The sequence below is a fragment of the Quercus suber genome, unplaced genomic scaffold (genome assembly GCF_002906115.3).
Source record: "Quercus suber isolate HL8 unplaced genomic scaffold, Cork oak 2.0 scaffold_73, whole genome shotgun sequence".
Lineage (NCBI taxonomy): Eukaryota > Viridiplantae > Streptophyta > Magnoliopsida > Fagales > Fagaceae > Quercus > Quercus suber.
The window spans coordinates 340,654-354,709 of record NW_027069538.1 but is presented as its reverse complement, the minus strand read 5'-3'; the positions used below and the strand labels follow the sequence as shown (position 1 = coordinate 354,709).

At 33.1% G+C, this 14,056-nt stretch overlaps 2 protein-coding genes across 2 annotated transcripts in view; both read left to right on the top strand.

The window, feature by feature from the left end:
- Positions 1–5,012, top strand: part of LOC112004922 (uncharacterized) — a 14,015-nt gene extending 9,003 nt beyond the window's left edge. Inside the window, exon 5 of the mRNA XM_024037167.2 lies at positions 4,190–5,012. Within this exon, the coding sequence (XP_023892935.2) occupies positions 4,190–4,802 (613 nt within the window). The 3' untranslated portion in view covers positions 4,803–5,012. The remainder of the gene's footprint in view (positions 1–4,189) is intronic.
- A 1,005-nt stretch (positions 5,013–6,017) lies between these two features.
- LOC112004815 (F-box protein SKIP19) lies at positions 6,018–11,011 on the top strand. Its single transcript, XM_024037048.2, has 2 exons — positions 6,018–6,528; positions 10,217–11,011. The coding sequence occupies exons 1-2, from the start codon at positions 6,182–6,184 to the stop codon at positions 10,848–10,850; spliced, it is 981 nt and encodes a 326-aa protein (XP_023892816.2). The 5' UTR covers positions 6,018–6,181; the 3' UTR covers positions 10,851–11,011.
- The last annotated feature ends 3,045 nt before the right edge of the window (positions 11,012–14,056 follow it).

Here is a 14,056-nt window from a genome sequence, read left to right as displayed (position 1 = left end):
TGCAATGATTGCTCTAAATCTTGCTTTATTACTCAGTTTTATTTATTTTTTTGAAAGCCTAAATCTCAATTGGGGTGGCATTTTTTCTTACTTAAAACTTAAAAGGATGTTTACAACACCGAGGCTTTTTTTTTATTCGTTTAATTAAAATTTAAGTCTAGAACTTTATGATTGATTGCGTTTGGATACTTGAATTTGGATTTGAAATGCCAAATTAACTATCGTGGGCACTTTAAGGCTAGGATGCACGGACCCTTCATTTTGGGGTGTCGTATCTCTGTCGTGTCGTAAAGATGTCCTATCTGTTGTCTCATGTTATGATTTTTCAAAAATTGCTCTACCTCTACCTGTCTGTGTCTGTCTGTGTCTGTGCATCCTAGCTTTAGGAGTCCAAGTCCTAATAGATATTACTCAAGAGCAAGGTAGTCAAAGGCGAAAGAGGCCTTGTATCGCCTGAGGCCTGAGGTGACAAAAAGGCGCTAGCCTGAGTAAAGTAAGGTGCCAAATTCTTAATATATTTATTATACATATCGAACTTAAATCATATGTACCTAGTGTATTATAATATTATAATGAAGTGTTTTTCAATGTGTAGCATGAAGATATTAGGCCTATCAAATTATTTCAAAATAGGATTAACATGGTTTAGGCTCTATTAGTTCAGTTAGATCTAACAATACGATTTACAAAGTTTCAATATAACAATAAGTCTTTTAAAAAAATTTGTAAATTAATTTAACTAACAATAGGTTTTATAACATTCCATTTGAAATTAATAATTTAAAAATAGGTTTCACAACAAACTTAAAAAAAAAAAAAAAAAACTTGAGCCTCTCGCCTTAGCGCCTTTTTCATGGCTTAAGGCGATCTCCTTGCTCGCCTAGACTCTAAAGGCGAGTGCCTCACTAAAGGCACCTCACCTTAGAGCCTTTAAGGCGCCTTAGTGGCGCCTAGCCTCACTTGGGTGCCTAGTGCCCGGCTCGCCTCTGACTACACTGCTCAAGAGATATTCAGATTTTGATAATAGGAATTATGTTGTGTTATTGAAATCATGCATGGATAGAGTGTGTTTCTCTCTATCACTGCCTCTGATTAGCCCAAAATTTTCTCTTTTCTTCTCTCTTTTTTTGATTTTGAATAATGTACATGAATAATGCATTTATGTCATGTGATGTATATTTCTTTGCTTGTTTTATAACTAAGTCATTTGTTGAGCTCATTGTTCAATTCTTTTTCTTTTCTTTTTTTTTTCTTCTCTTTGAATATATAACTACCTATCAAAAAAAAAAAAAAAAAAAAATATATATAACTTGTTTGTATTTTTTTTTTATATTAATTATTTTAGTAACTATAAGATGTATGAAATAATAAGTCTCAAGTCTACAATTCAACTAATGAACTGGTGGTGGACTCAATGAAGCAGTGAAATAGTCTTTTAATCTGGTCAATTGTTGGTTCTATTTTGATAACTATGCAAGTTACTCCTACTTATAAAAAATAATCAATAATTGCATACAAAAAAGAAAGGGATTGAATTCAATTGTGCCTATTCTTTTGGACCACTTGAATAAAGATCTCAAGTGTTGGATTTAAACTCAGAGTCTCAGGCTCAGTAACAATTAGCTCCACTCTATTAAAGATGCCACCATTCCTTTTCCTCCAAATTATCCACATATTAAGCAAAGAGGTGTGCCTTCTGGACAAATGAACTCCTATGCTTTTCAAAGCAGCTTCNTCTCAGGCTCAGTAACAATTAGCTCCACTCTATTAAAGATGCCACCATTCCTTTTCCTCCAAATTATCCACATATTAAGCAAAGAGGTGTGCCTTCTGGACAAATGAACTCCTATGCTTTTCAAAGCAGCTTCTCCAGCCAAAAAGAACAACGATAACCCTCTTAGGCTGTTAGGCGTCATGACTGTATTCCAAACATTGCAAAAGTAAAAAGCCCATAATTTAGGAGCCATTGTGCAATGGGTCAACAAATGATCCATTGTTTTCCTGTTACATTTGCACAATACAACACTAATATATGGAAGTTTTCTGCTGTCCACAAAAAACAAAAGGCCAAATTACAAATTGCACCCTCAAATTTTGTTCCTCTCCATTATCCATTGAACCTGAGCTTCCCTTCACCAATCAATCTTTTTCAAAGTTGATCTCTTGCCTCTTTAAAGTGCCACAACCATTTCCCTAGATAATGCTTGATTCTATAAAAAAAAAAGAAAAAGAAAAAAAAAAAAGATAACCTATATTTTATTGGAGAACACACAGCAGCTTTTTCACCCCTTAAATCCAACCTTTCCAAGCTATATTCAAACTACAGACCCTAGACCTAAATCTGCAAGTATTATAAACTTTAGGCACGCCACAAGCACATGTATACAGGTTGTTTCTAATTTTTCCTACACCAATGATCACTTATATCAAAGAGGGAAATGACTTGACTTGTTCTTTCTTCTTCAGTAAAATTTGGGGTGTTATTATTTTTATCACTCTTGCACACAATGATTGGTTGTTGCAACCACATTGAACCCCAATTTTTGGATATTTAATGCATATTGAACCAAATATCAATTGACGAATAAAGTAATTTGCACCTCCTACAATTTGTCGTGTGTCTTGGATCAAATGATCAGATTGACTGTTCAAACTACCTTTGCATAATAATGCCTACTGTTCAACAATCACTACATTTGGGCTCCCTTCTTAATGTTTAAATCAAGGAATTAAAAATGCTTGAGGCTTGGGGTGTAATTATTGCAGCAGTGACTTAAAGGGGACTGAGGAGTACATATATATCCTTTATTTTCCACAGAGGAGTTACAAACTTGGAATAGTTTGCATGTTTTTGATATTTGGGCAAGCTTGCTTATGTTGTTAATTGATGTTCACAAGTACTTGGATTGATGGCTTCAAATTCAGGAAGGAAGCTTGGGTGATTTGGCCTAGATAATGTTCCCAACTAGATACGTTGTTTTCTGTTCCTTGAACAATTTTTCTGTGTGCAGTAGACGTACTGCAGTTAAAAAAAAAAAAAAAAAAAAGATAACCTATATTTTATTGGAGAACACACAGCAGCTTGTTCACCCCTTAAATCCAACCTTTCCAAGCTATATTCAAACTACAGACCCTAGACCTAAATCTGCAAGTATTATAAACTTTAGGCACGCCACAAGCACATGTATACAGGTTGTTTCTAATTTTTCCTACACCAATGATCACTTATATCAAAGAGGGAAATGACTTGACTTGTTCTTTCTTCTTCAGTAAAATTTGGGGTGTTATTATTTTTATCACTCTTGCACACAATGATTGGTTGTTGCAACCACATTGAACCCCAATTTTTGGATATTTAATGCATATTGAACCAAATATCAATTGACGAATAAAGTAATTTGCACCTCCTACAATTTGTCGTGTGTCTTGGATCAAATGATCAGATTGACTGTTCAAACTACCTTTGCATAATAATGCCTACTGTTCAACAATCACTTCATTTGGGCTCCCTTCTTAATGTTTAAATCAAGGAATTAAAAATGCTTGAGGCTTGGGGTGTAATTATTGCAGCAGTGACTTAAAGGGGACTGAGGAGTACATATATATCCTTTATTTTCCACAGAGGAGTTACAAACTTGGAATAGTTTGCATGTTTTTGATATTTGGGCAAGCTTGCTTATGTTGTTAATTGATGTTCACAAGTACTTGGATTGATGGCTTCAAATTCAGGAAGGAAGCTTGGGTGATTTGGCCTAGATAATGTTCCCAACTAGATACGTTGTTTTCTGTTCCTTGAACAATTTTTCTGTGTGCAGTAGACGTACTGCAGTTCACAATCTATATGGTGGGTTCAAGCTATTTGTCTCCAATATTGAATTTGCAGATGCAAAATCTTTCCACATTTTTGTGTTTACATGTCCGTCTAGGAAAAAGTTTGGCTCCAAGAATGTTTGGAGCTATCTTATTCCAACCTACTATGTGACAATTGAAAAGACCATTCAAATGTTGTTTTAGCCACATTACTTTTTTAATGAGTCATGTGAGTTGTTTAAATAATACACATGGATTGTCTTATAATTTGCCATAATAGGTTGGAAAAGATAGCTTCAAATAGTATGGAGCCAAACTTTGTCCGTCAGTTTATAACTGCTGGTTCATTTTTTTAATCACATCCTTGGTATTTTTGCAGTTCGAGTCAGCTCAGATGCCTTCGACTCCTTCATTGCTATGAAATTACAGATGAGGGATTGATTGAAATGGCTGAAAACCTTCCATTATTGGAGGAGCTGGACATTACGATTTCTTCACTGTCAGAAGAAACTATTGAAGCTGTGGGGCGCTGTTGTCCTCATTTGAAATCATTCAAATGGAACCATGAGGGGTATAGATTCCCTGACATACAATGTGATGAGGAGGCAGTTGCTATTGCAAAGAACATGCCCAAACTGCGCCACCTCCAGCTTATTGGAAATAGGCTGACAAATGATGGCTTGCAGGCCATACTAGACAATTGTCCTCACCTTGAATCACTTGACCTAAGGAAATGTTTCAATGTCACTCTGTCTGGAGATTTAGGAAGAAGATGTGCACGGATTAAAAACTTGCGGCTTCCCAATGATTCTACTAATGACTGTGGATTCATTGTTGAAACTTCTGATATTGAATCTTTTGAGCAAAACATTCCGTTTTGGATGTTGGATATAGATGACCTCTCTGATGATTATGGGTGTTACTACGACAGCGATTTATCCTATGATGATTACTTTAGAAAATACAGTGAGGATTGGGAGTATTTTGGATGACCTCTCTGATGATTATGGGTATCAAGGATCCTCAGGGTACACCAATTTCTCCTATGATGATTTCACTGAGTATCAAAACGTTGAAATTATATTTTTTGACTAGTCCTTTTGTAAAGTGCGCACCTAAAGAAAATGACCTGTTATGTGCTCTGCATTTCGAAATTCGCTACCAATATTTTGAATTTTATTTAGACATGAAGTTTGAACTTATATAGTTTCTAATAAACTAATATTAATATATCCTAATTATGCAGATGCCGTCGTTCAGTAAAAGTAACGTGACATTTTGGTAAATCTTAAATTAATACTCCTATATAACTTTATAGGTGGACTTTTGAAAAGGGGTAAAAATAGAGTTGAAAAAAAATGGTGTAATAACATCTCCTAGTTGGATTTATAATATATATATAATTAGGATCCATCCTGTGACTAGTTTATATGTTTAAGCAAATTGCACAGGGCCTACAATTCTTAGGAATCTATTACTATACAAAGCTCTCCTTCATCTCCTTCCTTCTTCTTCATTTTTTTTTTGTCCTTTATCTTAAGAGTGAAGAGTAATTTTTAAATACTTTCAGAGCACGAAGAATGGTGTTTTTTTTTTTCTCGTATTCATAATATGACTTACTCATTAAATTTATAGTAGGGTTCACTATAAATGTGAAAAGAAAGAATATCATTTCCTTGCTTCAGGAATACTTAAAAAAATTTCGTCAGTAAATTTTATGTATAAAATATTAAAAATTACATTTTATATTTGGTTTGATAAATGATGTAACTTTATTGAAAAAACAAGGTCTATATTATGGGACCATTAACAATTGAACTCTCAAAGTAAACAGTGAATGATTAAGCAAAGATGCAATCAGATCATTGTCAGGTTGAATCATCTTGGAGTCCATCTAAATTTTAGGCTAGCTTTATGTTATTAATGATATTATGACTTTTTTTTTTTGATAGGTGATATTATGACTTTTTAGTATGACAGAAAGTACATTAACGAGCTTATAGTTTAATTAGTTATCACCTTTTAACATGTCCCTGACATTCTCGGTTGAAATGTCCCTCCCCATTACAACTATTCAATTATCAAAAATATTCTTGAGATCATTTTATTTTTTTAAAGATTATTTAGGGAACTAATAACACAATATTTATTTATAAAAAATAAATAAATAAAAACCGCCCGATCGCACAGGATTTAAAAAAAAAAAATCGTGGCAAGTCCTATCCCTTCCCTCATTTAATTCAATTGAGTCAAAATTCTCAAACACACCCAAATTCCAAACCCTAGAAAGTCCCATTTTCCATTTTCCACTCTGCGAAAGTGGAAAACGAAAGCAGAATTTCCCTAAGTATGTAAAATCTGAACCACGAAAATGGAGCCCCCATCTTCATCTTCTTCTTCTTCTACTTCTTCTTCTCGTAGTGAGCAGTACAGGAACTGGCTGGAACTTCCGAGGGACGTGACGGCGTCGATTCTGCAGAGACTGGGAGCAATCGAGATCCTGGAGAGCGCGCAGAAGGTGTGCATGCATTGGCGCAATCTCTGCAAAGACCCCTCCATGTGGCGCGCCATCGACATGCGCAATCGCGAGGACTGGGACACGTCTTTCGACCCCGAGAAGATGTGCCGCCACGCCATCGATCGCAGCTCCGGTCAGTTGCGTGATATCAACATCGAGTACTTCGGCACTGACGATCTCCTCAAACACATCACCCACAGGTCTCTTCTATATTTTCTCTGAATATGCTCTCTCAATTTCATAATTAATAGTCAGTGATTTTTTTTTATATATCTGTTACATTTTGCTTTTTTGGTGCAATTGGCATTGTTCATTTTTGTTTATATCTTTGGCTAACATATAATTTAGTCCCTGAACTTGTACTTCAATTGTCAAATCAAGTTGGCGTCAATTTACTCGAAAGCATTAACTCTAAATTGGATAATTGGCCAAGGAGCTATAGCTTAACTTGCACTTAATTCTTCTCATTTGATTGGTCTCGAGTTTGGGGACTCACGCATATAAGTCTGTCTTTTTGTATATAATCTGTTGTATTTGTTTGGGATTCTGTAGGCTACTTTATTCCGTTTTTGCATGAAGTAGTCTCTTTTGAATAAAATCTTATTACTTATCTTAAAAAAAAAAAATTGGAATAAGGGATATTGAAAAGAGAACTGACTGACCCATTTAAAAGATTTGTGCTAGCAAACTCTTTTTGATTGGTCTCAATGTTGGGGTTTCTAGGATTGCTCATTCAGCAGAGAGTTCCTTGTCTCTCTTAAAATAGCCGCTTGATCTTTTTTCTTTTGGGTTCATCATCGTGAACTCATTTTCCTTTATATATATATATATATAGAGAGAGAGAGAGAGAGAGATGCTACAGCCACAAACTATTTTACACAATTTTCACAAAATATTGATGTGGCTAACTTTTTATTAGTTTTCATCTAGGTTTACCATTAATATCACTTTTCATTTACCAATAATCACTTACCACATCAGCAGTTTGTAAAAAATTTTGTATAATTTGTATCTCTAGCATTATTCATATATATATAAAGAGATGGGTTTAAGTTATATTTGGTGTAACTTGAAAAGAGTTACACGTTTTTTGGACCATTGATTACTATTAGATCTAAGGGTGAAAACACACTCATGGTAATGTCATAATTATTCTTTAGAAATCAGTGATTTAGACAGTAACTCTTCTTATCAAAGAAAAAAAAAAGGCATTAACTCTCCCTCTCTACGCCATCATCTTCTTCCTCTCTCGCATAATCTTCTTGCTCTTGTGCAAACAAATCATAAGGAAGCAAGACAAATGTTGATTGTATATTTAGCTACTTAGGTTTGCTGTGACTTTCACCGTAGAGGTTATTTTGGAGCATGGCAAGCATTAGACTGTGGGGCCTTATCAAGGAGGACATGAAGGTTCAACTCCAACGTGGTGGTCCTTGGAGTGTTTGTTGATTATACAAAGAAAAATAACGCCATGAAAGTACTAGCCTATTTTGCCATAAACCATGATGCTTTGCATATATTGATGTAAGGGAGTCCATCTTTTTTAAGATCATTCAAGGACCATAGTGGGAGATGATGATATGGCTAAGAGATAGTGTTACGTTGTTAGAGCACTAATTTTTTAAATTGACTTTGGTCATGGGTTCTTTTTATCCTTAGAAATACTCATCCTCAACAATTTTTCTCTAAAATGATTGTGACTATTTCTAAAATTTTCCAGTACCTCAAGACAATATTGTTAAGAAATCAATGGTGGTGACCTGAAAGTACATGGTGCAAGAAAAAAGATGTGAGAGAGGATGAGAGGAAGAAGATGATGATGTGGAGGAAAGTGGGAGTTAATGCTCTGTGTGTGTGTGTGTGTGTGTTTTTTTTAATTTTTATCTTTATTTTTCAATAATAAGAAGAGTTAATGCCTAAATCCCTAATTTTTAGAAAATAATAATGACATTACTATGAGTGTTTTTTCACCCTTAGATCTAATAATAATCAATGCTCCAAAAAAATGTGTAACTCTTATATATATATATATATATATTGTCAATATAACATTATAACTACACTGATTACCTATCAAAAAAATAAAAAAGAGATCCCAGCTTTAAAATCACATGCAAATTTAATATTCCATTATTGAGATCCCCCGCGTTTATTTGCTCCAAATACATATGCACTGAAGTGTCTTTATATACTGCAATTGAATATAAATCTGGGTATCTCTCTTTCGGTACATGATTACTACACTCTGGGTTCATGACCCATTGGGTGACTATATAACTTACAATTAAAAAACAAAAAGAGTACAAGATTACTGTGCCTTGTATAGAAATTTACCCTATGACCATCCCCAATCTCATAACAAATGTACCTCGTGCACCTATCCTATGCCACCCTTACACTCCTCCATAGGCCACACCCATGAGCATGACTGGTGTGTACAATTTACATTGTCCATTGGCCCAAGTTTCCTCATCATTTTACCCGTATACTCCCCAAGTTTCCTCATCATTTTACCCTTATACTCCTCCATAGGTCACACCCCTGACTACTGCTGATAGACCTCATTATCCATTGACCCCAAGCTTCCCCAATTCCCGCACCAATCACTCTTCTTCAAAATTGATCTCCTGCATCTTCAAAATTTTATGACCATTTCCCCAATAATGCTTGATTGAAGGTGTATAATTTTCTCACCCCCAATCCCCCATATTTTATTTGGGAACACACTCAACAGCTTGTTTTCTCCTTAAAAATCCAATCTTTTCAAGCCCTATTCAAGCTACAGGCCCTATACCTAACCCTAAAATCTACAAGTTTTATTGAATATAAAGCACTCCAAACGTGTATACATGTTTCTAATAATCTAATCTGTCCTACACCAATGACCACTTATGTCAAAGAGAAAAATAGGTTAACTCTTTTTTTTTCTTCATTAAAATTTGGGGTGCTATCAGTTTTGTCACTCTTGCGCGTTTGTTGTATACTTCATACACATTGAGCCAATTATCAATTGATGAATAAGTAGATTTGCATCTCTAGCAATTGGTTGAGGACTTTAATCAAACTGACCATTTAAACTACCTTTGCATAATATTGCCTATTGTTCAACCCTCAGTACATTTGGACTCCTTTCATGTTTTAATTAAGGATTTAAACATCCATGAGGCTTGTGTAATTCATTACAACCTTGGTCTATTATAATTAGGTCTAATTGCTGCGGCAGTGACTTCTCTAAAATGATGCCACAAGTGCAATTTTATTATGTAGTATTATAGTTGGCCTATATTAAAGAAAGTCTTTTTTTTCCCAAGTATCTGCATATGTAAACTAATACTCATTTATAGGGCTATGACTATATGTTACTAGATACTGCTTACTAGTCTACTACTTTAGGCTGTATTCTGTGTTTTCAATTGATGTGTTACAAACTTGGGATAGTTTGCTTGTTTTTGATATTTGGGCAAGCTTGCATATGTTGTCAGCTGACACATGGTCACTAGTACTTAGGTTGATAGCTTCAAATTCAGGTAGGAAGCTCTGGGCATGGGATTTTATTAATTGGTTTCGTGGATGATTTGGTTCAGAGAATGTTCCCAACTAGATATTTTGTTTTGTTTTCTTTGAACATTTTTCTGCGCACAATAGATAATAGACAGCACAACACATTCAAGCTCTCCTATAGAATTATGAGCCCCAATGGGCTGCTGGTTCTAGAAGAATATTTCTTTGATCACCTACTGCAGTTCACTATCTATACATGGTGGGCTTAAGCTATTTGTTCTCCAAAAAGGGATTTGTAGATGCAAAATTCTTCCACAATTTTGTATTTACTTTATAACTGCCAGTTCTTTTTTATTTTATTTATCAAATCTTTTGGTATTTTGGCAGTTCAAGTCAGCTTAGACACCTTTGTCTTGTTTCTTGCTATTCCATTACGGATGAGGGATTGAATGAAGCAGCTGCAAAACTTCCATTATTGGAGGAGCTGGAGATTTCACTTTGTTCATTTTCAAAAGAACCTCTGATGGCTTTGGGGCGCTGTTGTCCTCTTTTGAAATCATTCAAATTGAACCAGCAGGGGTCTAGAAGCCCTCACATAGAGTGGGATGAGGAGGCAGTTGCTGTTGCAGAGAGCATGCCTGAATTGCGCCACCTCCAGCTTTTTGGAAATAAGCTCACAAATGATGGCTTGAATGCCATACTTAATGGTTGTCCTCACCTTGAATCACTTGACCTAAGGCAATGTTTCAATGTCTATCTATCTGGGGATTTGGGAAAAAGATGTGCTGAACAGATTAAAAGCTTGCGGCGTCCCAATGATCCCACTGATGACTATGAATATGCTGCTGGAATTGATGATGATGGATCTTTTGATGAAGACGACCCGTCTGGGATGTCGGACATAGATTACCTCTCTGAGGGTTATGGGTATTATGCTTTCTCAGGGGAAAGCGATTTCTCCTATGATGATTTCACTGACTATGGTGATTTTTATGACTTCGGAGATTACTATTTTGGCTAAGTCCTTTTGGTCCTTTTGTAAAGTGCATCTAAAAAAAATGACTTGTGTGCTCCTGTATTTGTGTATTTGTCTTCCGATATTTTGGATATGTAATAATCTAATTAATATGTCCTACCCATGCAAATGCCGTCCATTATGAAGCAACGTTATATTTTCAGCGAGTCTTATTATTATACAACTTTATAGCTTGACTTTTCCAAGGGGGAAAAATAAAATATAACTTAAGTTACAAATGATGTAACTTTATAGTAGTTATACCGTTTTTACACTGTAGATCTCTAATAGATCTTACAGCCTAAAAAACATAGTTGACTATTTATGATTTTCAACTCATTTACCTAATTAATAGCAATTTTTTTCTCTCTCCTTAATTATTCCTTCCCTCCCAGCTTCCATTTCTTCTTCTTCTTTTGGTAGAACTACTCTACTACATTAGAAGCAAGTTCACATTTTACATTGTGAAAAACAGAGACACAGCCTATTAATATTTTAAACAAGCAAATAGCCGAAACTATCTAGGAAAAAAAGAAGGAAAGATTATTTTATATATAGTTGAGGCCACTACAAATAATCAGGATCATGAATAAATATCAGCAGATATTGTTGCCAAAAGGCTAAATAAAAAAATTAAAAAAAAAAAATGGTTCATAATGCAATTGTGAGTGGGAGAACAACCATTGGTATCTCCTTGCTAGGAAAATGTCTTTGGTACCCTATTAAAACAAAAGCTGTAATATAGTTAAATGCCCTGTCAAGCCATGGATTACTGAAGATAACATCTTTACAATGTTTTTTGTTTGTTAAGAAATAGTATCAATAAGAATACCTTTGGTCAGTACTTTAAAAATATGGCTGGGTGACCTACAAGGCTGAAATTGGAGGTTTTGGCAATAGCGGGGTAACCTTTAAGGCTTCAAAAGTTTCTTGAAAAAATGGCAGAATGACATTTAATGAGATGGAAAACAATAGTATCTCAACCACTGAAAAATAAAAAATATGGAAAGTAATAAATAAGGAGTGAGAAAAAATTCTATTTATTAGGTAAATGAGTTAGTAAGAAATTAATATTTAATAGTATTTTTTAAACCGTTATATCATTTAAAAATCTATGATTTAAAAAAAGTGTAACTTTAATAGAGTTACACTAGGTGTAACTTGAATCCATCTCATATACGTGTGTGTGTGTTTTGCACAAATTTTATACCTCCTACTATGTTTAGTACTATTATCATTCTATTGATATATGGGTCTCTTTTGTGTGTGTGTGTGGAAAAGCCCCCTTATAAGTTGTCAAAATGTGAATCGTATCGTGAATTGATTTTTAATTTTTTTGTATCGTGTATCGTAAGATACACAAACACTTAATAAAATTTATAAAAATTTATAAATATACATATATAAATAGTATATTCATTATAAATTTTGAATATATTTAACCAATAACTAATTTATTCATCACTTATGTAATAATATTTAACAAGCTAACTAAATAAATCAAACTAGCATTTATTCATAACATACACATTCAAATTGCTTAAATTAAAAAGTGATAATATATTACAAATGACTCAAAAATAATAATTTATTTTCACCATATTCATCAAATTACCTAGTCAACCCCATCTAAGTCTGCGCTATCATCATGTTTATAATTTTGCAAATTTATTTCTTTATTAAAATTTTCTTCATTGTCATTCGTCATTAACATTTACTATCTCTTCTTGTTCTTTTTTTTAAAAAAAATAATTATATATATATATATATTTCATTCTAGTTTCCTAGACTTGTAACAATAACAATAAAAGTAAGTGCTCATGAATCGTACAATACAGTGTGCGTATCGTATGAATCGTATCATATCGTAAAATTGTACGTATTGTACGATAAATAGACAAATGCTTTAAAATAAGATTTTTTTATTAAATTTGTACTTTTATTTGAATCTAACAAATTGTTTGACTTGTTTTTAACACACAATTATTAGTTTACTTAATTTTGCCTACTAAAATAACATATTTATAAGTTTTTCCTCTCTTTTACAATTGGACTACACAGTACACACTTACTTTTCACTTTAATATTTAAATTTTTATTTAAATTTTTTTTTTATTGTTATTGTTACAAGTCTAGGAAACTAGAATGAAATATATATATATATATAATTATTTTTTTTAAAAAAAAGAACAAGAAGAGATAGTAAATGTTAATGACGAATGACAATGAAGAAAATTTTAATAAAGAAATAAATTTGCAAAATTATAAACATGATGATAGCGCAGACTTAGATGGGGTTGACTAGGTAATTTGATGAATATGGTGAAAATAAATTATTATTTTTGAGTCATTTGTAATATATTATCACTTTTTAATTTAAGCAATTTGAATGTGTATGTTATGAATAAATGCTAGTTTGATTTATTTAGTTAGCTTGTTAAATATTATTACATAAGTGATGAATAAATTAGTTATTGGTTAAATATATTCAAAATTTATAATGAATATACTATTTATATATGTATATTTATAAATTTTTATAAATTTTATTAAGTGTTTGTGTATCTTACGATACACGATACAAAAAAATTAAAAATCAATTCACGATACGATTCACATTTTGACAACTTATAAGGGGGCTTTTCCACACACACACACAAAAGAGACCCATATATCAATAGAATGATAATAGTACTAAACATAGTAGGAGGTATAAAATTTGTGCAAAACACACACACACGTATATGAGATGGATTCAAGTTACACCTAGTGTAACTCTATTAAAGTTACACTTTTTTTAAATCATAGATTTTTAAATGATATAACGGTTTAAAAAATACTATTAAATATTAATTTCTTACTAACTCATTTACCTAATAAATAGAATTTTTTCTCACTCCTTATTTATTACTTTCCATATTTTTTATTTTTCAGTGGTTGAGATACTATTGTTTTCCATCTCATTAAATGTCATTCTGCCATTTTTTCAAGAAACTTTTGAAGCCTTAAAGGTTACCCCGCTATTGCCAAAACCTCCAATTTCAGCCTTGTAGGTCACCCAGCCATATTTTTAAAGTACTGACCAAAGGTATTCTTATTGATACTATTTCTTAACAAACAAAAAACATTGTAAAGATGTTATCTTCAGTAATCCATGGCTTGACAGGGCATTTAACTATATTACAGCTTTTGTTTTAATAGGGTACCAAAGA

What these genes read in the sequence shown, in the direction of transcription:
- LOC112004815 (XM_024037048.2), top strand. Translation starts at nt 6,182, where the DNA reads ATGGAGCCCCCATCTTCATCTTCTTCTTCTTCTACTTCTTCTTCTCGT. An exon ending in CTCAAACACATCACCCACAG is followed by an intron (nt 6,529 to 10,216) that starts GTCTCTTCTATA and finishes GTATTTTGGCAG; the next exon opens with TTCAAGTCAGCTTAGACACC.